This window comes from Myotis davidii, unplaced genomic scaffold, assembly GCF_000327345.1.
Source record: "Myotis davidii unplaced genomic scaffold, ASM32734v1 scaffold1124, whole genome shotgun sequence".
NCBI classification, from domain to species: Eukaryota; Metazoa; Chordata; class Mammalia; order Chiroptera; family Vespertilionidae; genus Myotis; species Myotis davidii.
In genome coordinates this window covers 629,998-654,400 of record NW_006295384.1, presented here as the reverse complement: position 1 = coordinate 654,400, position 24,403 = coordinate 629,998, and the positions used below count along the sequence as shown (strand labels likewise).

At 38.2% G+C, this 24,403-nt stretch overlaps 1 protein-coding gene across 1 annotated transcript in view; it reads left to right on the top strand.

The window, feature by feature from the left end:
- The window catches only part of POLA1 (polymerase (DNA directed), alpha 1, catalytic subunit), a 312,056-nt gene that overhangs the window by 15,060 nt on the left and 272,593 nt on the right, over window positions 1-24,403 (top strand). Inside the window, exons 5-19 of the mRNA XM_006769997.2 lie at window positions 4,085-4,200; window positions 4,656-4,718; window positions 5,554-5,646; window positions 6,074-6,161; window positions 6,456-6,660; window positions 6,750-6,928; window positions 13,163-13,275; window positions 14,156-14,272; window positions 15,474-15,548; window positions 16,682-16,820; window positions 17,824-17,978; window positions 19,008-19,092; window positions 19,582-19,643; window positions 21,564-21,653; window positions 23,996-24,112. Of these exons, the coding sequence (XP_006770060.1) occupies window positions 4,085-4,200; window positions 4,656-4,718; window positions 5,554-5,646; window positions 6,074-6,161; window positions 6,456-6,660; window positions 6,750-6,928; window positions 13,163-13,275; window positions 14,156-14,272; window positions 15,474-15,548; window positions 16,682-16,820; window positions 17,824-17,978; window positions 19,008-19,092; window positions 19,582-19,643; window positions 21,564-21,653; window positions 23,996-24,112 (1,697 nt within the window). The remainder of the gene's footprint in view (window positions 1-4,084; window positions 4,201-4,655; window positions 4,719-5,553; window positions 5,647-6,073; window positions 6,162-6,455; window positions 6,661-6,749; window positions 6,929-13,162; window positions 13,276-14,155; window positions 14,273-15,473; window positions 15,549-16,681; window positions 16,821-17,823; window positions 17,979-19,007; window positions 19,093-19,581; window positions 19,644-21,563; window positions 21,654-23,995; window positions 24,113-24,403) is intronic.

Here is a 24,403-nt window from a genome sequence, read left to right as displayed (position 1 = left end):
GGAGTGTGCAGGAGGCAGCTGATCGATGTTTCTCTCTCATCGATGTTTCTAACTCTCTATCCCTCCCTCTCCCTCTCTGTAAAAAAAATCAATAAAAAAAAATATATATAAAAGAATGTTGTTGTTTTAAAAAAGAAAGATGCCAAGAAGAATATACAACAGCACAAGAGATACTTACGTGGCTTCAAAGTCTAAATTCTGTGCTGTCTTGCCCTTTTCAGAAAGTCTGGACCCTAATTTGTAGATTAACATTTTGCAACACGTGTTCCCTTTCTCCCTCTTCACTGTTCCCACAACCACATACAGTGACTTGATTTTGGTGAATTTACTGAAAGTAAGTTGCCCATGACAATTCATCTGTACATGCTTCAGCATTTACCTTCTAAGAACATGGACGTTTGTCTATTTGCCATTCTCATAATATTATCTAATATATCGTTCATAGTAAGATTTTCCCAGTTAACCTAGTAATGTCTTACATAACTATTTCTAAAAATGCAGAGTCCACTTTAGCTTTCATGTCTCTTTAGTTTTATTTAGTATAGAACAGCACAATCCCTCTCCTCTTCCCATTGGCTTTTTTTGTTTTTGTTTTTGGTCTTTTATGACATTTTTAAAAGGACCAGGCTGGTGGTTTTGTTGAATATCCCACAGTCTGGGATTTGCATGATTGCTTCTTTGTGCTTAGAGTCAGATGAAATATTTTGGCAAAAATACAATAGAGATGAAGTTGTGTCCTTCCCATCAATCATATCAGGGCACATAGTGTCAGTTTGTCCCTTTATTGGTGATACTAAGTTGATCTCTGGGTAAGATGATGTTTGTCAGATCTCTTCCTTTATAAAGTTACCTTTCTACCATTGTAGTTAGTGCAAATGTGGGGTGATAAAGATGAGACCATGTGCATATATATCCCTTTTCTCCACCAACTTTCTTTTTTTAAAAAAAATATATTTTATTGATTTTTTACAGAGAGGAAGGGAGAGGGATAGAGAGTTAGAAATATTGATGAGAGAGAAACATCAATCAGCTGCCTCCTGCACACTCCCTTCTGGGGATGTGCCCACAACCAAGGTACATGCCCTTGACCGGAATCGAACCTGGGACCCTTCAGTCTGCAGGCTGACGCTCTATCCACTGAGCCAAACCGGTTAGGGCTCTCCACCAGCTTTCACCCAGTGATTTTAGCATTGTTGATGATCCTTTCTTTCCTTTTTATTAGTCTCTAAGTCTTGAATATATTTGGTGACTCTGCAGATGTGCAAAAATTCAGGGAGAAGCAGATAAATTCAGGGTCATTGGACAAAGTTTGTTCTTAGTGTAAAAGACCAAGTGCATTTCCTTTTTAAAAAATATTTAAATCGATTTGGAGGAGAGAGAGAGAGAGAGAGAGAGAGAGAGAGAGAGAGAGACATTGATTTGTTGTTACACTTATTTATTCATTCGTTGGTTGATTCTTGTATGTGCCCTAATCAGGGATCAAACCTGCAACTTTGGCATATCAGGATGATGCTCTGATCTACTGAACTACTCGGCCAGGGCCCTTTTTAAAATGATCACTTCAAACTTATGGATTTGACTGAACTACTGTTACAGTTCAATATCCATTATCATCATGTGTTTTGATGTTCAAATTATCCCAAATTTGGCAGTGGGATCCCCTTTGAGCTGGCTCCTGAGTCTTTTTGACATGGCTCCATCAGTCTTTGAACATTTCCTTGCTTTCTGGCAAACAAGATGTTCCAGGTTCTCCTTGTATTATTCCTGTCTCAGACCTGGAATTAGCCATTTCCCCCAAGAATCATTCCTTTTAGTGGAGAATGGTATTCAGATCTAGGGGATGGATGTACTCATTGCTGCTGGAGCATATAGTTTCTAGGTCTTTTCAGTGAACAGAACTAGATTTAATGTCTATGTATGTCGTGAGTCCATACTGATACATTAGATTGAAACCCGATCCTACAGCATTCTTCATCTTCCTCAATTCTCTATTTGTATGTACCTTAACGACCAATGAAAACCCTTGTCTTCTAAAATTACACAAAATAATATTGGACATTTTAGAATCACTAAACCTATAATACCTCTACCAACAATCTTTCTAAATAAAGTTTGTATTCTTTGAAGTTTTATTCTTGGCATATATCCTATTAAAGTTGTATAGTCAGAATGTTTTGTTCAAAAGGTGTATGAAGTAATTTTTGTGTGCTATATCATCAGTTTACTATATAGGTTTATTTTGTATTCAGATTTACGTTTTAAAAAATCCTTTTGTTTTCATTTTAATCATAAACATATTGTAAAACATTTTTGTGATTTATTATTTCGTGGTTTTCACTTGCATTTCTTTTACACATGTAGTTGGGCATTTTTTCATAAAACTTAATAGCTGTCTATATAGACAGGCATACCTCAGGGGTATTGTGGGTTCTGTTCCAGTTCACTGCAATAAAGCAAATATTGCAATAAAGCAAGGCATAATCTTTTTGCTGGTGGAGAGTCTTGCCTTTAATTTGTAAATACTGCAACATCTATGAAGCACAGTAGGTCAAGCACAGTAAAATGAGGTATGCCTGTACTTTTATGTGAACCATGTTTGTGTTTATTATCCACATTCCTATTGGGGTTTGTTTTTTTAATATTAGGGAAATTGGTCCTTTATCTGTGAAACTTTGTAAAAATTTTCTTCTGTTTTGTCTATAAACTTGTTTCTGGTGTAATTGAATTTATTATTATTATTTTTTTTGCAAATGGATTTTGAATCAGAGTTAGACTTTCCCCAAAACCTGGTTACAAGGGAATTTACCTTTTTTATTAAAGCACTTCTATAATTTCATTTTAAAAATTTTGATCTGATCTGTAATGTATTTGGAACTGGTTACTTTCTTTTTAAAAAATATTTTTATTGATTTCAGAGAGGAAGGGAGAGGTATAGAGAGATAGAAACATCAGTGATAATGAGTGTATCATTGATTGGCTGCCTTCTGCAGGGCCCACACTGGGGATCGAGCCTGAACCCAGGCATATGCCCTGATTGGAAATGGAACCATGAGCTCCAGGTTCATAGGTTGACGCTCAACACTGAGCCCATGCAGGCTGGGCTGGTTACTTTCTTTACAAATGGGTAACCAGCATTACTTATTTAAAAATTCATATTGTCCCCAGGGATATGAGATGCCACCTTTATTATATGCTAATTTCCATAAGTAATTGAGTCTTTTTGTACACTCTGTTTTCTGTTTCTGTTGTTCTATGTATTCTTGTGCCACCACACACTATTTTAACCCTTTGTACACCGTAAGTGTCTATAGACGCAAGTGGCGGATTTTTTAAATTAAATTCAAAATACCGTGGTGTGCGGGGATGGTTTCCGTTTGGGACGCATGGCAGTTAACTGGTTAATTATATTCATTCGAGGTCTTTTTAAGGTAGAGACTGCTCTGGGATGACTCAGAAAGCAAGAGTAAAATTGACACTGTGAGAAGAGTTCATAGGTGATTTACTTTCACGTCATCATAAGAGAAAGCGTGGCACAGGTTCTTTACTGCGTAAATGTCTCTGTTGGTTTAGTGTTGTTACAACATATTGCGTGTATATAGTTGCTGTTCTTCATAAAATGGAAATTAGGATGCTGCAATATCATAACTGGTAATCCTATTTTTTAAAGTTTAGTTTCCTTTTCAGATTCAGTATAGCACTAAAAAGGTGATCTCATGGAGACTGTTAGGCTAATTCCTTGCTTCCAGATGAACTTGATCTTTTTATTTCTGTGGGTAAAACAGAACCTCCCCCCACCTTTTAGGAAGTTTTTTATTCACACTAACAATAGCAATTAAACAGTCACACTTAGTACCTTATCCACTTATTTTCATCAGTTTTTGAAATAACATTCAGCTCAAGTTTTCCTGAATTCACGTTTTAAAAATTCTTCCCTCTCTACCTTGCATAAAGTTTCATGTTTTTGTATTTTGAATTCTTTAACATTTTTCTTCTCAAATTCTCATATACAGAGAGCAGGTGACTGGACTCTTTTTCATTTTGATTTTTGTCAGTGCATGTTTCTAAATAATTTATATTACAACAGGAAACGATAATAAAACACGCAACAAAGAAAAGAGGAATGTAAAGAAGAGTGTGGTGACAAAACCAAACAATATCAAGTCAATGTTCATTGCTAGTGCTGGGAAGAAAACTGGTGATGTGAGTTTTATGTTTTTCTTATATTTTTCCTTCTCTTTTGTGAAAATAATGATATTTGATTATACAGACAATAGGTGCTCTATATTTGAGCTCAAATATTTGAGTACTATTTTCCCAATTTCCATCACTAAGTTGGATGTAGATTTCTAGGTGAATTTAGACACCTCAGTGGTTGGAACTTGGAGATAGAAAAGAAAATTGAATAAAAAAGCTGAACTGACTGTAGTGATTTTAGTGATTAACAGGAGGATCATGGAGATAGAGGATGGGAGTTCTAGATTTGGGAGTTATGTATACGCAGATGGTTGTTAATATCTGTGACTAATGAGCACTGAGTAGATGAGCACTCAGAGTGAGGACTGAATAGGTTCGATTCTTCCTTTCATAGACACGTGTTCTGGGTGAAAATGGGAAGTTCAGGGATGTTTCATTCTACCTTCCTTTCTAACTTCCAGAAAGCTATAGATTTGTCCAAGGATGATCTGCTAGGGGACATTCTACAAGATCTAACCACTGAGGTAAGTGAATCTCTGGGGGTTATTAAATATGCAGGGGCCATTGGCTGAAGACATAGTTCAATAATTATACAAAAAAGACTATTGCCAGAATTTTAAAAAATGCAGCAACAACATCACCACCGCCACCACCAAAAACCCCCCAAACCAATGAACAACAACCCTTCAGATTGCTTTCTTCTCACCATTTTAGGTGAGAGTACTTTCCAGCTGTTACAAGCTATGCAGTCCTGTTGATCGAGCTGTGTGGGGGTGTGTTTGAGGTAGTAAGAATACACATACGAGTCAGCTTTGGGAATGCACTCAGTTGCTACAGTGCATGTTCCCAAAATAGATTGAGGCCTGTCAGTCTGTACAATTAGGCGTGAGATCCTTGTCTAGAATTGCCAGTGGGCACAAAGGAAGAGTCGGTGAGCTGTCCCTGATAGAACTCAGACAGGCTCAGCTGTTCTGGGAATTTGCTGTTTCACAAAAAACTAAACTCTGATTTAGAGGTGTGTGTCTTTCTAAATGACCCTTGATTAAAATGACATATACTAACATGTAGTTCTAGCTTGACAGCTTTTAAATATAATATTCTGGAAGGGTAAGGGAAAAGTATGTTAAGTTTTGATAAGAAAAAAATTGGTCAGCAGTGGATTCAATATCTATTCTGGGTTTCTAGTAAGTCTGTGGTAGTGTTGCTATAGTAACCGCAGTGCATGAACATAGATCCGTGGGGGGAGCAGGGAAGGAAAAATGCTTTGCTCTTTGGGCTTCAATGGGGGAAGAAATGTACTTTTTCTGTCTTGTGGTAAACCAAGCATGGCCATGAAGTGTGTCTTACCTCTCCTTTTAGACACCTCAAATAACTCCACCACCTGTAATAATACCAAAGAAGAGAAGATCCATTGGAGCTTCACTGAATCCTTTCTCTTTGCACACCCCTAAGGTAAAGTGTGGAAATACCTTCAAACTCGATGTATATTATTGCTTAAAATTTATTTTGTTGCTTTTCTATGTGAGCGAAATACCTTTGAATGTCTTCTTGATTTTTGTTTTAAATTAGGACTCCCATTTCATTATATAGTTTCATGTATTTCAAAAATAGCATGTGCCTGCTTTTGTCATAGTAAATTTTGTGGTAAGTAGCATGTGTTTATTATAGGTATTACAACTGTGCTAAATGTAATACTTTTCCTCCTGGAAACAAGCGTTTTTTTGTAAACCTAGGTAAAAGTAAAATAATTGAAGTTTTACATTAATAATACACAAAATCGTTTTATAAATGGGAACTGTCATTATCTCTGGGCAGGGCAGGACAGTGCATATTTTTAGTATGCAGGTCTAACTGACTAAACATTTAAAAACATTTACAGGTAGTTCCTACAGGAAAAACTGCTTCCCCTGTCTCAAAGAGGGAGCCTCTGTTAACTCCTATTCCTCTTCAACGTGCTGAATTTGCTGGTAAGTAAGATGTCAGGCAGAAGTACAAGAGTGTGGAGGAGTTGCAAAGTGCTGCCAAAAATGGAGGACCCAGGAAGGAGGAAGTGGAGGCGATTTTGAAAGTATTTGTGATAGCAAGTTTAAGTGTGGAAGATTTGAATTCATAGCAGTAAAAGTTACAAGGTACATCCGATTTGGAGGTTGACGAGATGCAAATACAGTGTGGGAAAAGAGTAGGTCCCTATGGTTGTGCTGGGGAGGCCTGTGTGCTCCGTAGCAGCAGTTTATGATGGGAATGTGCAATGATGCCTACAGGAGACCCAGCACCAGCAGCAGTGTGTACACACGACAAGAAGGAGTCAGGGGCAATAGATTTTGAAGATGGTGACTTTGATGAGCCCATGGAAGCTGAGGAGGTGAATGTGGAGCCCGTGGCTGCTAAGACCTGTGACCAAGCGAGTGAGCCAGCAGAGGTGGTGAAACCTGAGGCAGATCTTGGGAAAGGGACCACGCCCTGCTTGTAAGAGCATTTTATGACTTTTCTGGCAAGTAGTGCTACAATTGCTTTGTTCGATTTTGAAAAGTTTTTTGAAAATGTGATTTTTGCAGAGGAGGTTTTCTCCCAGATGTCTCTTGTTGGGACATTGATCAGGAAGATGACAGCAGTTTCTCAGCCCAGGAAGTTCAAGTGGATTCCAGTCACCTGCCACTGGTAAAAGGGGCAGATGAAGAACAAGTGTTTCAGTTTTATTGGCTGGATGCTTATGAAGATCAGTACAACCAACCAGGTAATCATACTGTATGTCTTTAGCGTGGAATAGCGCCTGTTCCTTAAATGCGTTAGTGATTGTAATTGGCACAGACTCTGCACTCACATACGTATATAGTAAGGGTGCATGAGGCACCTGAATGGAGAGGAGCTGTGTGATGTGAATAATCCTCAAAGATGCTTTTTCCCAAAACCAGTTAGTTATATATGGAATGTGTACTTGTAGTTTACCTTTGATGTATCCAAAGTTATAGTTAATATACTTTAAATGGAGATTGTCATGAATTTGTTCATTTATTCAGCAATTTAAACCCAGTTTTGTGTGCCAGGCACTGAGATGGGGTGACCAGGCTGGACAAATTCTTTATCCTAATGGAACTTACATTCTAGTGGGGTGGGAGCAAGTAGAGGGGAATAGGCAATAAATAAGATGAGTTGATTAATGGTTTAAAGACAGTTAGTTGGGGGATGGACTTGGAAGGCCTATCTAAGGAGATCACCATTGGGCTAAGATTTGAGGCACGTGCAGATCTGAAGAAAGAGCATTTCAGCCTGACGAACCAGTAAGCACAGGCCTGGAGGGAGAAGGGAGGCGGCTTGTTGGTTGCAGCATAGTAATCAAGTGACGAGATTGGTAGAAAATGAAGTTGGAGAAAAAGGCCTAGGGTAGATGATGAAAAACCTTGAAAGCCATATTAAGGAGTTTAGGTCTTCTTTCAAGAGCCATGGGGAGATGATGGAAGATTTTAAGTACCAGCAGGATGGGTGGGATGGTGTTCTCATGGTTGGGCATACATTTCAACAGGAACCCTCCAATTTGTGTGGAGAATAGCGCTTGAGCGTGTGTGTGTGTGTGTGTGTGTGTGTGTGTGTGTGTGTGTGTGTGTGTGTGTGTGTTTGTGTGTGTGTGTGTGTGTTGGGGCTGGAATGGGGTAGTGGAAAAGTGTAGAAGCACTGGAGATCAGTCAGTGCAGGACAGGTGTGTGGTGGAGAAAAGTGAATGCATTTAACATGTATTTTGACATGAACTTGTTGATGGATTGATGTGAGGGTTGACAGAGAGGAGGGATGAAGATTGATTCCCAGGTCCTTCTCCGAATGAGCTGATACTATGAATTCTGACTCACAAAAGCCAGGAGGTTCTCCAGTTTCCTTTTGTGCTCCTTTGAGCCCTTCTTCACCACAGGGTGGGGCATGACAAAAATCTGTTGGATTAATAGAAAATACACCCTTAAACAGAGTGACTTTTATTCAGACCCATTTCTGCATCTGAGGGTAGAAGCAAACTATTTTTCAAAATGGTTTCCTGGAGGCTGCATCCAATGAAAATGGAGTGTAGATGTCAGTGAAGCAAGTGAATGAGTAAGAAGAATAAGTATTAATTGTCGAACTTGAAGGCCAGATTTACCTTTAAGATAATCAGGCATTGACTTCAACTGGAAAGACCTTAATGGTCTCTCAGAGGGGAAACAGAAGCGGTAATATGTTTCAGCTTATCGAATATGTAGAAACTCTTGCAGAGCCGCTTGAGTAGCAAACTGCCATGTATTAGTTCCTTAGGTAAAGATATAAGCAGTCTTAGAAATGGTATCATATCTGCTTTAGCTAGGGAAAGTCAGTTTGGTTAGACCCTGTCACCTCTTTGACTACCTCTTTGTTACTTGCCAGTGGGAGGTAGGCTGGCAGGTGTGACTACATGAGACTGAGCAAATATTTCCCATCCAGTGCGCAAGCCCAGGTTGTCCCATTGTACTGCTGCAGGGGACACCATTTTCACATGTGCTTCATAGGACCTCTGGAGCATGGCCGTGTGAGTGGTACTCACTAGAGTATCACATGGTGGGCCTGCCCTTCCCAGTACTACTGTCTGTGCTTTGCTGTATCTGCTTGATGTTAGATTTGATTCTCTGTGTTGGTTAATGGTCCAGTCAAAACCAGAAATGTGGGAGGCAGCTTTGATTCCCCCTTTTCCTCACTTCTTCATCAAGTCTTATTAGTTTCCTTTCCTAAAGTAGACGAGGTGTCTTGTCTTTCTCCTCACAGTTCCCACCTCTGATCCCTTCTTGCCTACATCACACCAGCTTTCTAACCCCTCAGTTCACATTGTGGCCAGAAGGGTAACTCTGACCGTGTCATTTCCTTATTAAAATACAGCCCCAGCCCTAGCTGGATTGGCTCAGCCTGCCGACTGAAGGGTCCCAGGTTCGATTCTGGTCAAGGGCGCATGCCTAGGTTGTGGGCTTGATTCCCAGTAGGGGACGTGCAGGAGGCAGCCAATCAATGATTCTCTCTCATCATTGATGTTTCTATCTCTCCCTCTCCCTTCCTCTCTGAAAACAATAAAGATATGTTTAAAAAATAAAAAATAAATAAAAAACAACCTCATTGGTAATTGCTTATAACATAAAAGTTCAAGTTTCTTAGCAAGGCTTCCGATGCCTGCCATGCATGACTTTTGTGCCCTAGAAATAGCTCCCTGTCTGTGCCTGATGCTCTTTATACCTTGTCCATTTATTCATTGTGTTTGACTGGAATGCCCTCATGTGACTCAGCTCGTGTCATCTCCAGAAAGTTTCCTAATCCTCCACACTGGCCCCAAGAGCCCTTTCTCTGTGACCATATCATACCCTTTTCCATCATAGCATTTGTCATATTATTTTGAAAATATCTGATTCTGTGTTTTTGTTTCCCCTAAAGCCTTTTAACTCCTGGAGGCCTGGGACCTTTTATTTCCAGCTTTTAGTGTGATGCCAGGCATATAATAGGTGTTTAATAAATGATTATTGAAATAAACTGCAGAGATTGACAATCCTGTAGACAGATACACAGGAAAGGTTTCAGAGATCCAGAGTTGCATTCACTACTATACTGAGTTTGCCTCTTGAAGCCTTATAGCAGCATGGTGTAAGAATAGGTAGCATAGTCCTGGCTGGTTTTGTACAATGGTTAGAGCATCAGCCCATGCACTGAAGGGTTGCAGGTTTGATTCCTGGTCAAGGGCATGTACCTGGGTTGTGGGGTTGCTCCCTGTCCCGGGTAGGGTAGGGGCGCTTACAGGAAGCAACTAGTCATGTGTCTCACATCTATGTTTCCCTCCCTCTCTCCCTCCTTCCCTCTCTCTGAAAAGCAATGCAAAAAGTATCCCCAGGTGAGGATTAACCATAACAAAAAGAATGGGTAGAACAAAAGTAGATGGTGCACCCGCCCCAGGTTAATTCACATATAAAGCATCAGATTGCTAGTGTCAATTGCCAAGGATTACAACCTTAAGGAATAACAATCCTCTTTCCTGTGTGAAAAGGAGTATATTATTTCCATCTTTTGTTTACTGGTTAATACTCTTATTAAAAAACAGCATTGCTTTACAGTCTTGAGCTACATTGTCCACTGTGATAGCCACTAGCCACATGTAGCTCTTTAAATTGAAATCAGTTAAAATGAAATAAAATTTAAAATTCAGCTTCTCAGCCAATAGCCACATTTCAGGTGCTCAATAGCCACATATGGCTACAGGGGTGGGCAAACTTTTTGACTTGAGGGCCACAATGGGTTCTTAAACTGGACCAGAGGGCCGGAACAAAAGCATGGATGGAGTGTTTGTGTGAACTAATATAAATTCAAAGTAAACATCATTACATAAAAGGGTACGGTCTTTTTTTTTTTTTTTTTTAGTTTTATTCATTTCAAACGGGCCGGATCCGGCCAGCGGACTGTAGTTTGCCCACGGCTGGTAGTAGCTACCATATTCATGGATGTCACAGATACAGACAGAACAATTCCCCCAAAGCCTTTTTTGACTACCTCTTTGTTACTTGCTATTGGAACTCCTGGGGGAGGGGGGGAGGCTTTTATTTCCAGCTTTTAGAGCAATGCCAGGAAGTGCTGAAATTTCTTTATGAGAATGAAACATCGATTGCCTGCCTCCTGCACGCCCCCTACCTGGGATTGAGCCTGCAACCTGGATATGTGCTCTGACTGGGAATCCTTTCAGTGTACTGGATGACACCCAACCGAGTCACGTAGGCCTGGCAGTGCTGACATTTCTATCGGCTAGTGCTAGTCTGTATCGTAATAGATATCGGAGGTTAAAATTGAGGCACTGAAGCACAGGTATATTTGCGAAGCAACCAATTTATACTATGTATTGTTGAATTCCTGGTACTAACCCATAGTCTTGGATAAGCCTTTTCAACCACCCTTGGGAAATACTTTGCAATTGAAAGAGGTACTTGTCTGTCATTGGTCTGTCTTCCAAATGCTAAGGTAAAAGGAATTTCCTAGTGCTGGATAATGCCTTAGAGATCTTCTAGTCTAGTAATTCACTTATAGAGGAGGAAGCTGAGGTTCTGAAACTGAAGTGGTCAGCTCTTCAGCAGCAAAGTTCTGGGCTTCTCACCCTCAGACCTGCTGCTCTGCTACTTTTCAAGTTGTGTCCTCGTGATCGATGCCAATGGGTTAAATAAGACGGCTTTTAAAGAGTCCTTTAATCTCAGAGGGTTGAACAGTTTCATCTTGATCACTGAGCCTTGGTGAAATCAATGCTGCTAATAAAAACGAAGTACTCCCATAGACCCTGTTATTGTTCCTCAGTTTCTTACAGATTCTAAATAAGTCAGTTGTTGCTGAATGCTCCATAATTATGAAAAGAATCTTACTCTTTGCATATGGGAAGATATCCTGTCTTCATTATGACTTTTTAAAGGTTGAATAATCCTGACTGCACCTGGTTTCAGCTAGTTACTGGGGGAGGGGGTGGAATCTTTGTTTACCATGATCTTTTTGTGGCAAATGAGGCATAAACAGTGTCAAATGTGTTGCATGAAGTGTGATATTAGTTTGACTGTAAAATGAGCTATTTGAATCTTTGAATCCAATATTAGGGCCTTTATTTTTCTTTGCTTGGAATTTTGTTTTTTTTTCATCTCTAACTGTTATAAGGATGACTTTTAATTTTCTGCACTACTGAGATTTTTTCTTTTTAATCATCGACACAGTCCCCCCTTCTCTCACCCCAACCCCCCCATCTGTCTCTTTCCCCCCAGATGAAAATCACACAACTCTTAGAATTTTAATCATCTGCAGAAATGAAAATTCTTAGATGGTCTTATTTCTACTAGAACGAGTGACAAAAGGAAGCACTGATGAGCTATCTTGTGAAACTGGAGTAATTAGCCTTATGTACAGTATAGCCTTTAAATATGCCAGAATTTTCTTAATGTCTCAGGCAAATGGCTGTGTTGAATAACTGTGTTGGTTACTGCTGTCTAATTATTCATGGAGTCCAGAATTTAGCACAGTGATAATCTCGTAGTTTGACTAACAAATCTCTGGAGTCCTATCTTGATGGCCAGTTTTCATGAACAATGAATTGATGTCTAGAAAGGCTTTCTTTGACTTTGTATTATATATTACAGAGGGATCGCAAAAGGAGTGTGTCTGCTGAGTTGGTTATTAGCCCATTTGTTGAACTGAAATAGAAGAGAGGAACATTATAAACACTACCTAGCTAGGTGTCTTAAGTCTGTGAAGTCAAAGGGGTGAAATAGTAGATAGTACTTGAACCCTATTATGAGACATTTATTATTATATGGAATAAGATATATGAGAGAAATTGTTTTGCCCCAAACACAATTTTACATATGGGAAAATACTGAGGTACCGTACATAGTTATCCTTACACATTAATGTTAATTTTTATCAGTAAATACAGTGCTAAAAAGGAATTTAGCATTCTCGAAGTTCTCACAAGAGGTTTAAATATGAGATTTGTTGGACAGTAGTTTGCTTTTTTGTTTCTTTTACTCTGGGGAATCCTGGTTTGGGGGAAAATGTATTTTGTGTTTTTTACCCAACATTGACTTAGGATGGCTCCCTGATTCCCCAGGGGTTCTACACTGACCTGGGGTGTCTCAGTAGTTCCCCAGTGTGTCTACTGAGGCCTGTAATAGCTCCCTAATAACCAAGGTTTGTCTCTATTTACCTAGATGTCTCCCTACTTTTGGAAAAAATGTTTACACCAAGAATCACTCTGTCCTCCTACTGGTCATAGGTTTTACCAATGTGGTATTGTCATATGGCATAAGTACTGAAAAAAGGAACTGGTCTTGGGGACTGGACATCAGATATAAATTTGCTGTAAAAATAATTTACCATGAAGACATAAATGTGTGGACATGTTCAGTCTTTGTAGTGCCCCTTTAATGTGATGTAATTGAAATGTTTCTTTTTTCATGTTTTTTTCTTATTCTTTTAGGTGTGGTATTTCTGTTTGGCAAAGTTTGGATCAAATCTGCTGAAACCTATGTGAGCTGTTGTGTCATGGTGAAAAACATTGAACGAACGCTATACTTCCTTCCCCGTGAAATGGTAAATGTTAGTGATTAGCTTCTAATCCTAAGTGCATTCTGTGTTCTGCCGGCTACCTCCTGCATGTCCCCCACTGGGGATCGAGCCCGCAACCTGGGCAGGTGCCCTGCCCAGAAATTGAACCATGACCTCCTGGTTCATAGGTGGACGCTCAACCACTGAACCACACTGGCCGGGTGTCCACCAGCCCTATTCTTCAACAGGGCTATGAATTAGCCACAACCTTGATGCTTTTTCTTGCTGTCTGCCTAGTCACCACTGTTTGGCAGCGGCTCCATTGGAAGTTGGGCAAAGTAGAGAAATGAAATAAAACTCTGTTTGCAACTTGTTGGAGTGTGAAAGAGTATAACATTGTCTGAGTTTTAGTATGTGATGCTGCCTTTCCCCCAACTTCTCATTTCCATAGTAATGACAGCTGGGAGTATATGGCTCTAAAATGTGGCATGGAGTTTGACCCAGTTTTCATGCTTTTGTTGTATAGGCAACAGTATCATTTCATCCACAGCCATTTAACAGGGTCAGTTCCATTTGCTTCTCCTTTTTTATTGGGACTTAACATCCACACTCTCCTCCCCATCTGAGTTGAACTATGAATATTCTTGGTCAGTATTTACAACACTTATCCCATTTTGTAGGATTGACCAATCGATCATCTTTATCTCTGGTTTGCTTTTATGATGCCATTGGGAGGAATTGGGCATTGGGTTTAGGACATTTTTGGGTGTGTTTACATATTTGAACTCACTTGTAAGACTGTTCTGTTACATATTTAAATGGGGGAAGATGAAAATTGATTTAGATTTGGGTTTCTGGTGGTTGAAAGATTTATTTACAGATACTCTTTTTCCCCCCCTCCCCTTTCCTCTCCATGGGAGAGCAGAAAATTGATCTAAACACAGGGAAAGAAACAGGAACTCCAGTTACAATGAAGGATGTTTATAGTGAATTTGATGAGAAAATAGCAACAAAATATAAAATTATGAAGTTCAAGTCCAAGGTTTGTATTTGGTGATAAATTTTTCCAGCTTTAATTATTAGTTGATTGTTGTTTTCTGATTTAGCAAATAGTTGTTGCATATCTTATTTGTGCAAACTGCCCTCTGTGTGGCTATAATTCATTGAATAGAAATTTCATAGTTAGCAATGTAAAACCTTGTTGGATTTGTAAAAATTTTTACTTCTCTTTATACTGCTTATAAAATAATCACTAATTTGCATAGAAAGAGCACTCATAGCAAAGTAATTGCTTCCAATAATTAAAGCATATCTTGTGATCTTATTCCCAAATGGAGAAGAACTGGTTCTGATCTTGTTTGTATTAATTATTGCCAAGTTGTCTTAGAAGGTTAAGTGAGGTTTTATCTTTAAAAATTAGGGACTGTGATGCTATTCTGATACAATAAAATCTTCTGTTCCTGTGATACATATTGATCAACTGTGAGATATTGACTTTGTGAGATATTGATGCTTTTGGCCATCATCATGGGGGCTGTAACTCACTCAACGTACTGGCTATTAACATACTGGCTATTAATAGTAATTGCAATAAAGGGAGGGTTGAGTTGCTGAAGATATGACTAAAGGTCTTAACTATTTGAGCTTTGAATTATGGCTGATGGATCAAGTCTCTAAAATTCTAAAAGCAGTGTGGTGTAATGGTGAAGAGCATAGGTGCTGGGCAATACACCTTGTGCTTCTAAGTCCTAGCCTTATCGCTTCCTAACTCCAGGGTCGTCACAAGAGCTATTTCAAGAGTTGCTGGAAAGGTTAACTTGATTAATTCATTTTAGGTTATTAAAACAGTACTTGGTACATAGCAGGCACTCAGTAAATATGAGCTATAATTATAATACTAATTATTAATTTTTCTAGCAAGATGGGGTTGCTTAATATTAAAGAGTAGCAGATTATTTAATGCATTAAAATTACAAAATTTTTTAATGTTTATTGACCTTGAATGCAAATATTTCAAGTTCTATAATGTTTAAGAGAAGTCTTTTTAGCATTTAGCTACTGGGTGTTTTAGTCTTAGTTGAAAGGGGAAACAGGTGCCGCATTGGCTTTATTTACCTCTGTGTTCCATAAGGATGTTAGATTCCTAATGATTAAATGCAGGGACATGCATTGTGTATGTAATGCTTGTCAATTTATTTTGTGAAGGTTTTGTCTAAATGATTTTAAAATATTTGCTTACCCAGATAGTAGAAAAGAACTATGCTTTTGAGATACCTGATGTTCCAGAAAAATCTGAATACTTGGAAGTTAGATACTCGGTAAGTCAAACAAAGAAAATTACTGGGTTTTGGTTGAAAATGACACTGTTCTATTTTTGAAATTTCAATTGGCTTTCAATTAGTATTGGCAGAGCTCCTCAAGCCGACAGTTCATGGAGGTGGACTCATAGTAATGAATAATTAAATTAAAATGGATAAAAATTTAAATACATAGACTACAAATTGTACTGCTTTTCTCTGCATCTTTATTTTTTTAAGAAAATATATTTTATTCATTTTTTACAGAGAGGAAGGGAGAGAGATAAAGTTAGGAACATCGATGAGAGAGAAACATCGATCAGCTGCCTCCCGCACATCTCCCACTGGGGATGTGCCCGCAACCCAGGTACATGCCCTTGACCGGAATCGAACCCGGGACCTTTCCGTCCACAGGCCGACGCTCTATCCACTGAGCCAAACCGGTTTCGGCTCTCTGCATCTTTAAATAAATAAATTGAAACTGCAGAACTGTTTGTTAAGTAGAACAAATGCCACATGATGGAGTTTACCATCATTATTCTGTTGAAGTGTTTCTTCTGAGCAGTGGAAAGGTGAGAGATGAGAGCGTCAGTACTGTTACTATAGTGCTGCTCTTGTTCCCAGGACAGGTAAGGTCATGGTTATGGGCTATTAATTAATTAACTAGACCTTAACCTCTTTTTACTTTTGATATAGTGATCCCACATGTTGGAAAAGGGAAACTTTTAAGAAATGTTTCTGACAGTGGTGATGAAATGTACCATGCAAGCATTTTGAATGAGTCCCATTCTCTTGCTTTTATTCCCCTAATGCAATGGTACTATTTGGCTGTTTTTTTTTATTGTTGTTTTTTTTTTTATCAGTAAGGCATGTATGATTCTGGACAGAAATCCTCTTTTGGGGAGCTTCTTGGCCTATTTTTCTTCTAATGGATGTCATCAAGATGCATTATTTTGTCATTGTGAATTGTTTTTGTTTCCTACTGTGAATTGTTTTGGATTTCATTTGTGGCAAATTACATTCCATATATATAAAAGGAGTTTCTTCTGGTACTTCGTAGAGAGGCTTTTGTTTATTTCAAATATAGACTTTGGAAAATGTGAAGGAATAGTTTTAAACAAAAAAGATTTTTTTTTCTTTTTTGCCTTTTTCAGTCTGAAATGCCACAGCTTCCTCAGGATTTGAAAGGAGAAACTTTTTCTCATGTATTTGGGACTAACACATCCAGCTTGGAACTGTTCTTGATGAACAGAAAGATCAAAGGACCTTGTTGGCTTGAAGTTAAAAATCCACGTAAGGAAAATTTTACTTTCAGAATGCTAAGTAAATTGCTGATAGATGTGGTTTTTAAAAGGGAATTTAGGGAATTGGTCTGTTTATTTCAGTGTGCCCACTTCCTTTTTTATGTATTTTTCCTCAAGGTTTTCCTTGAGTGAGGACAGGGAATATGTTTAGAATAATTTTATCACTGTAATGCCTGTCAGTGTAATCAGAGAGAGGCCTTAGTTAGCCCAGGTGGCAGTTGGTCGATCCCTCATTGGGCTGCTGTCAATGTGGACTTCCAGCCTGGCTGATGTGGCCCACCTCCTCTCCCTAGTTAACTGCTAACCTCTGAAGGAGGGGGAGTACCACTGTCCAGTGTGGATAGTGCTTAGTCTCTTATCTGATGTTTTTCGGTATTTGCATCTGTGATGCTCTGTTTTGTCTTCACAAATCTCTTAAAAATGTTTTGTGATTTCTCCAAGGCAGTGGTTTTTATTTCATTTAAATTTATTTTATTTTATTAAAATTCATTTTTATTGATTTCAGAGTGGAAAGGAGAGGGAAAGAGAGATAGAAACATCAATGATGAGAGAGAATCATTGATAGGCTGCTTCCTGCACACCCCCCCACCAGGGATGGAGCCCACAACCCAGGCATGTGCCCTGACTGGGAATCGAATTGTGACCTCCTGGTTCATAGGTTGATGTTCAACCACTGAACCAAGCCGGCTGGGCACGTTTCTGTTGTTTTTTTTTTTTAAACCTATTTTGGGTCCTGGAAAATCTGATGGAGGCTGTAGACCTGTTTCCCAGGCAGACGAACATATGTGTACACACACACACACACACACACACACACACGGATTTGCATACAATCCAATAGTGTGGTTTATTGTTACTTAAATGTTATAAGACATTGTTATTAGAAGATGGGATTGAAGATTTTTCTCAGTTAATCACAAATGTCTTAATTGTAGTTTTTTTTTTCTTTTTCCATAAATGGCTTTTGCTGTGTTGTGTTTGTTCTCTTTTAGAACTCTTAAATCAGCCAATCAGCTGGTGTAAAGTTGAGGCAATGGCTTTGAAACCAGACCTGGTGAATGTAATTAAGGATGTTGGTCCTCCCCCTCTTGTGGTGATGTCTTTCAGCATGAAGACAATACAAAATGCAAAGACACATGAAAATGAGGTAAAAAAAAATAGGACAGATTTTGTATGTATGCCTTAGATGCAAATACTTGCCTGAACTTATACAGCTTTTCTGCAAGGGAAACTTGTTCTTTTTGAAGAGCAAAGAATACTAATTCACTACCAAACTCTTTTAAAAGACTTAAATTGATGACTTGTTTATTTTTGGGTTTTAAATTATTTTTATTTTGGAGAACTTTAAATAGACATACAATAATTTAATGAACTCCCATATACCAATCAATTATATTCAGCAATTAGCAAGATTTTGTCACACCCCCTCCTTTTTTCCTCCTGAAGTAGTTTAAGACTAATCTCTGACATTTGTGTCATTGTATCTTTCAAAGCATTCATACTTTCCTATATAATACCATTAATCACCTAAAAACATTAAGTGATTCTTTGATATCATCTAAAATATCCAGTCCATAGTCACATGACTCCTTTTCTCCAAAATGCCTTTTAGTGTTGGTTTATTTGAATCAGGATTCATACAAGAGTCACAGATGGTGTTTAATTTTTATGTCTCTTGAATCTCTTAAACAGGAGCAGCTCCCCCAACCCCATACAGTTTTTTTCCCCCAGTGATTTTGACTTATTGAAGAATAACTTGTTGGTTGTCTCATAGAACACCCCATTTTCTGTTTTTGTTTGGATTTATTCCTCTATACCAGAGGTTGGCAAACTATGACCTGTGGGCCAAATCCAGCCTACCACTTGCTTTTGTAAATAAAGTTTCTTGGAATATAGCTATTTTATTCATTTACATATTATCTGCAGATGCTTTTGCACTACAGAGGCGGAGTTAGTAACCATGCCAGAGACCATAAGCCCTGCGAGGCCTACAGTATTTTCTATCTGGCTCTTTATAGGAAAAGCATGCAACCCCTGCTTTCCTAATAAAATGTTTAAAGCATTCATTCATATGTACTAAAATCTTTATCTTTTAATATTCTTGATGGTTTTGTTGAGAATGCAGAATACATAGTAGGTGTTTGATAAGTGATTTCTTTTCCTCTTTTTTTTGCAGGTTATTGCTGTGGCAGCTTTGGTTCATCATAGCTTTGCATTAGATAAAGCACCGCCACAGCCTCCATTCCAGTCACACTTCTGTGGTATGTATTTTTAAAGCTGGTTTACTAATGGCTTGATTTTAGTTTTTCTTTTTTCTTTTTCTCCAACTGTTGGATCACTAACTTGTTTTTTAAAATGTTTTCAAAAGTAGTGAGTGTTTTATTGGATTGGTTGCCTCTTATTCAGCTGGTTTATTTTGTTCTAAGAGAAGTCAGGAGGCAGTTTGATAACTTTTTCTGTTCCAATGGTTATTCTATTGGGATGGAGTTTTTTTTCCTGGTTCAAACTTATGCTTTAACTACTTTCTTTTCATGGTGTCATTCTACCAACCCATCACAAAAGTCTGTTTGTTTTGGCTATTCTTTTGAGGTTCAACAACATGACCAATGGAAATTTTTGATTCTCTTTACTCTTTAGAGATTGGGGGAAATTTATATTTAAGACAGTTTCCATTTGGAAACACTCAGTGTATGTACACTTGAAATCGGCTAAGATGTGTGTTGAATCTTTATTTTTCTTCATTTTTACAGTTGTGTCTAAACCAAAGGACTGTATTTTTCCATATGCTTTTAGTGAAGAAATAAAGAAAAAGGTAAAGGAAATTATTTATTTCTTTTAAATATGAAGCATTTATTTGTTTAGATTGAAAAAAAGGAGGATGGTATGGATTAGTAGAAATAGGCTATTTTACGTTAATCGATTGTATCTATTCTTGGTACATCATACTATGACATTGACCCATTAAAATGTATTAGAAATGTAAAACTAAAAACATTGTTTAGCAATGTTTAAATGTTTCACCACCTGAAAGTAGTGGAATTCTACAGTGTATGAAGTTCAAACCCTCCTTTAGATAGCTTAATAGGAAGCTTTTCCAAAACTGCATGATCAGGTGATTACTGTTTTGGGAAAGTGTAGGGCAGAGTGCTACACTTCCCCTTCACCTTCCCCTGCCCAGCTTAAAGGAAGTCAAGTGTAGTTGGAAACACTGTGGATATTAAATGGGACAGGTATTAGAAAGGTTGATGTGGGCTTGTCCCAATAGATTAGTGATTTCTAAACTCCCAGTATACTCCATTAAGAAGTTTACTCCCACTATACCCATGGGTCCTTAACAAAATGGGTGGGGGTGGATTGGGGAATTGGATAATGTAGTAAGTTTTTCACAAAAGTAAATGTACTTGAGCCCTAGATGGTTTAGCTCAGTGGATAGAGCGCTGGCCTGCAGACTGAAGGGTCCCAGGTTCAATTCCAGTCAAGGGCACATGCCCGGGTTGTGGGCTCGATCCCTAGTAGGGGGTGTGCAGGAGGCAGTGATCAATGATTCTCTCATCATTGATGTTTCTATCTCTCTTCCCTTCCTCTCTGAAATCAATAAAAATATATTTTTTTAAAAAGTAAATGTATTTGATGTAAAATATTTCTTTTTGAGAGCATATGTTTTTTCTTTTATGAAATGATGGTGTTGGTAAATTTATAGGTTTTTTTTTAATGTTCTCACTTGACAAAATTAAAAGTTAGCAACCTATCAGGTTCTACTTATTTTATTTTTAAATATATTTTATTGATTTTTTACAGAGAGGAAGGGAGAGAGATAGGGAGTCAGAAACATCGATGAGAGAGAGACATCGATCAGCCGCCTCCTGCACATCCCCTACTGGGGATGTGCCCACAACCCAGGTACATGCCCTTGACCGGAATCGAACCTGGGACCCCCCAGTCCGCAGGCCGACGCTCTATCCACTGAGCCAAACCGGTTTCGGCAGGTTCTACTTATTTTAAGTTGGCTTGAGAAGTCCAGTAGCCTGGTGGTACTGTTAGACCAGGCTGTTATTTGTGAAGTGCCCTGAATTACCTATCCAAGTAGAAATAACCATGAAAATTCATTCCATTAGAGTCAAACTGATATTTTTTTAGTCAAACTAAGTATAGAAAACATACAGCCTTCAACTTTCATTTTAGGAGAGTCTTAAGAAATGGATCTTTTGAATGCTTGATTTATGGTTAGTAATCCAAGTGGAAGCCTTTTGTGTGAAGATAAGTTTTATTTATATTTAAGACACTTGTAATTCTTAAATGCACGTTTGCGTTTAGTCTAGTTTCTTATTTATACGTTCTTACACCACTATTTGATATTAGTTTATACAGTCCTTGGAACTTCTTTGTGTGGTAAATACATAAACAGTGAAGTCTAAGAAAGTTGGTACTCTGATTCATGTGCTATAAAATGTGTCCAGATGACAAGTGTGTCCCTGTGGAGGGACATCTCTGCACTTGATAATGCTCAACACTTAAAAATTTTTTTTCATTCACACTCTTATTACCAATATAAGCTCCTCAGAGACTTTATGCAATTAAGCAAAACCTATAATCAGGAATTTTATTGCTGCATTTAGTTTTGAGCTGGGTAGTTTCTTTTAACCCTAAGAAATCTTACCCTAGCTGAGCAAGGAAGCAAGATATAGTACTTGAGAGTAAAGACTGACTGGTTTGTTTGTTTTTTATCTAACAGAAAGTGAAGGTTGAGATTGCTGCAACTGAGAGAACACTGCTAGGGTTTTTCCTTGCAAAAGTTCACAAAATTGATCCTGATATCATTGTGGTAAGTAGTAGTTTGATCATTTCATGGGGAAGCTCTTCATTCCTTAGTTATTTTAGTTTGATTTGATTGGCTTTTTTTTTTTGAGCAGCAAAGAATCATTTCAGAGTGAAAGAACCCTATAGATTGGAGGGAATTGCTGTACTTCCTGCTAACAGAAAGGGGGGAATATCCCAGCCCACTACAAGATAGTATTTTTCCTATAATAGAAAGGCATTCTGAATTATTACAGAAGTTTATGCTAATCCGGTTGCATTTAGAGACCACCAGCCTGTAAGTTAATAAACTTGGGTCAACTGTTGGTATTTCCAGAATTTTGGCATAGTGGTCCAGCTGTATAGCGACCACAGGAGTTAATTCACTTGGTTTGGTGCCAATCTCCGAAGTGTAAGTCTTTGAAGTTTATGAGCTCAGTGGACCTCTTTGATATATTTCTTTGAGAGCTCATGGCCAGGGATCATTTTTTCTCTTGATGACTGGGTATGCTCCCATGAGGTAGCAAGAGGTAATAAGTCATTGAGTTATCTTTGCCCCAATTCTTTTCTTTAATTTTTTTTAACTTTCAATGTTCATTTTTTATTGGTTTCAGGTGTACAGCTAAGTAGTTAGACAATCAAATACTTTGCATAGTGTCCCCCTTGATAGTTCCCGTACCCACCTGGCACCATACATAGTTATTACAATATTATTGACTATATTTCCTACGCTTTACTTATATCCCTGTGACGATTTTGTAACTACTACAAATATGTACTTCTTAATCCCTTCAACTTCTTTCACTCAGTTGCCCAACCCTCTCCCCTCTGGCAGCCAACAATTTGCTCTCTGTGTTTATGTGTCTCTTTCAAGTTTGCTTGTTTGTTAATTTTGTTCTTTAGATTCCACATGTAAGTGAAAGCATATGTTATTTGTCTTTCTCACTGGCTTATTTCACTGAGCATAATACCCTCTTGGTCCATCCCCGGTGTCACATTTGCCCCAATTCTTAAGAATCATAAAGCAACATTTTATGTTTCTTCTGGCCTTCCTTAGTTTGTTGGCTCCTTGATAGGAATCCTTCCTTTTGTCTTTTTTTCTGAATTTGGGAGGGAAGAAGGATATAAATGCTTATATTTTAAATGTGCTATTGGTAATATGATTACATGGAAGGAAGCCTTGCAAACATGTTCGCCATATATTTCTCTGCATTCATTTTTGCTCTTGGACACCTTTCCTGACAATGTGTAGCCAAAGTACCGAGAGTCTATAGGTTGTTACCAGGGTCTCTCCACCCACTTCCCTTACGGTGTTTTAGGACCCACCTTGAAAGTGTCAGGAAGATTCTGTTCACAGTGCCCTACTGTGCTTCTCTGGCTTAGCACTAGACCCTCACTCAGTCTCCACTAGCAGTCTCTTTCTTGGGCCCCAAGAGATGCCATGGTGCCTAGGGTAGCTGGGGTGCCATAGGGTATTAGAGTCAAGTCTGTGATTGAGAAATCCAAACTGATGTAAGAGAGAATCCCGACATGGGTTTGAGTCCCTAATTCCAGGCATGATAATTTGGAAATGAGACATCCTCACGTCCTTTGGGTGTCTTAGACAAAATTGCTATAAGTATATAGCAGTATATATTTTTAATTAAAATTAATAACTAATCTATTGATCTGATTTATTTTAAACTTCATCTAGTTTTTTAATAAGTAAAGGCAGTGAACCATATTATTCACATGATGGAAATTATCACCGTAGACATGGAAAATTTGGTTACATTTTTGAGGTATTCTTTATTTGGTATAGTATTGTGTCCTTGTTTTTTTTTTTTACAAGTTTCTTATTTGAACAATTGAGTGGTATTTACTGTGTTGCACATTGCTGAAGAGTCTAAATCAGTAGTGTTTGAACTCAGTTCTTTAGGAAGAAACTAGATGCAGTTCTTGAGCTTTCTAGAAGTCTGTGTAAATGCTATACAACACAAACAGGTTCTTGATTTTTAAAGTAGTAAAATGGAATTGTTTGAATATAGCTTTTACTGATCATGTAAAAAGTGTGGACATTAAAACTTGCCCTTGCCTCCGAGACTGTGAGGCATGAGCTGCAAATTAAAAGACATTATCTGAACCTTGCATCAATTAGGATGAGATAAAGTTTATTTCAGCAATCTGCTTAGCAGCCTTGTGAATGTCAAGGCTAATGAATGCTGCTGATGAATAAGTTCCTGAAGAAGAAAGGATCTCAACCGGAGGTAAGCTCATGATGCCTTCAATTAGAGACCAGAAAAAGAAAGGGCAAAGAAATTCTATGCATATGAAGATAAATCCTCTAATTTGCATTTGATATGTTATTGGCTGTCTTCTTTTTCTGCCTAGGGTCATAATATTTATGGATTTGAACTGGAAGTGTTACTGCAGAGAATTAACGTTTGCAAAGTTCCTCACTGGTCCAAGATAGGTCGACTGAAGCGATCCAATATGCCAAAGCTTGGGGTAATAATAATTTTCAAAATCTTGCTTTCTTAATTTGACTTTTTATATGCTTTGACTAGGAATTGGCTGTCTTGTGGTATGACATTTTAACTTTGGCACTACACATCTTTTCCTTTGAATCTAGCATTTTATTGGTAAAAGCCACTGCCTAGTTCTTTATTTTATTTTCTTTTTTTTTTAAATTAAATCTTTATTGTTCAGATTACAGTTGTTCCTCTTTTTTTCCCCCCATAGCTTCCCTCCACCTGGTCCCCACCCCATCCTCTGCCCTCACCCCCCCCCCCCGCCTCC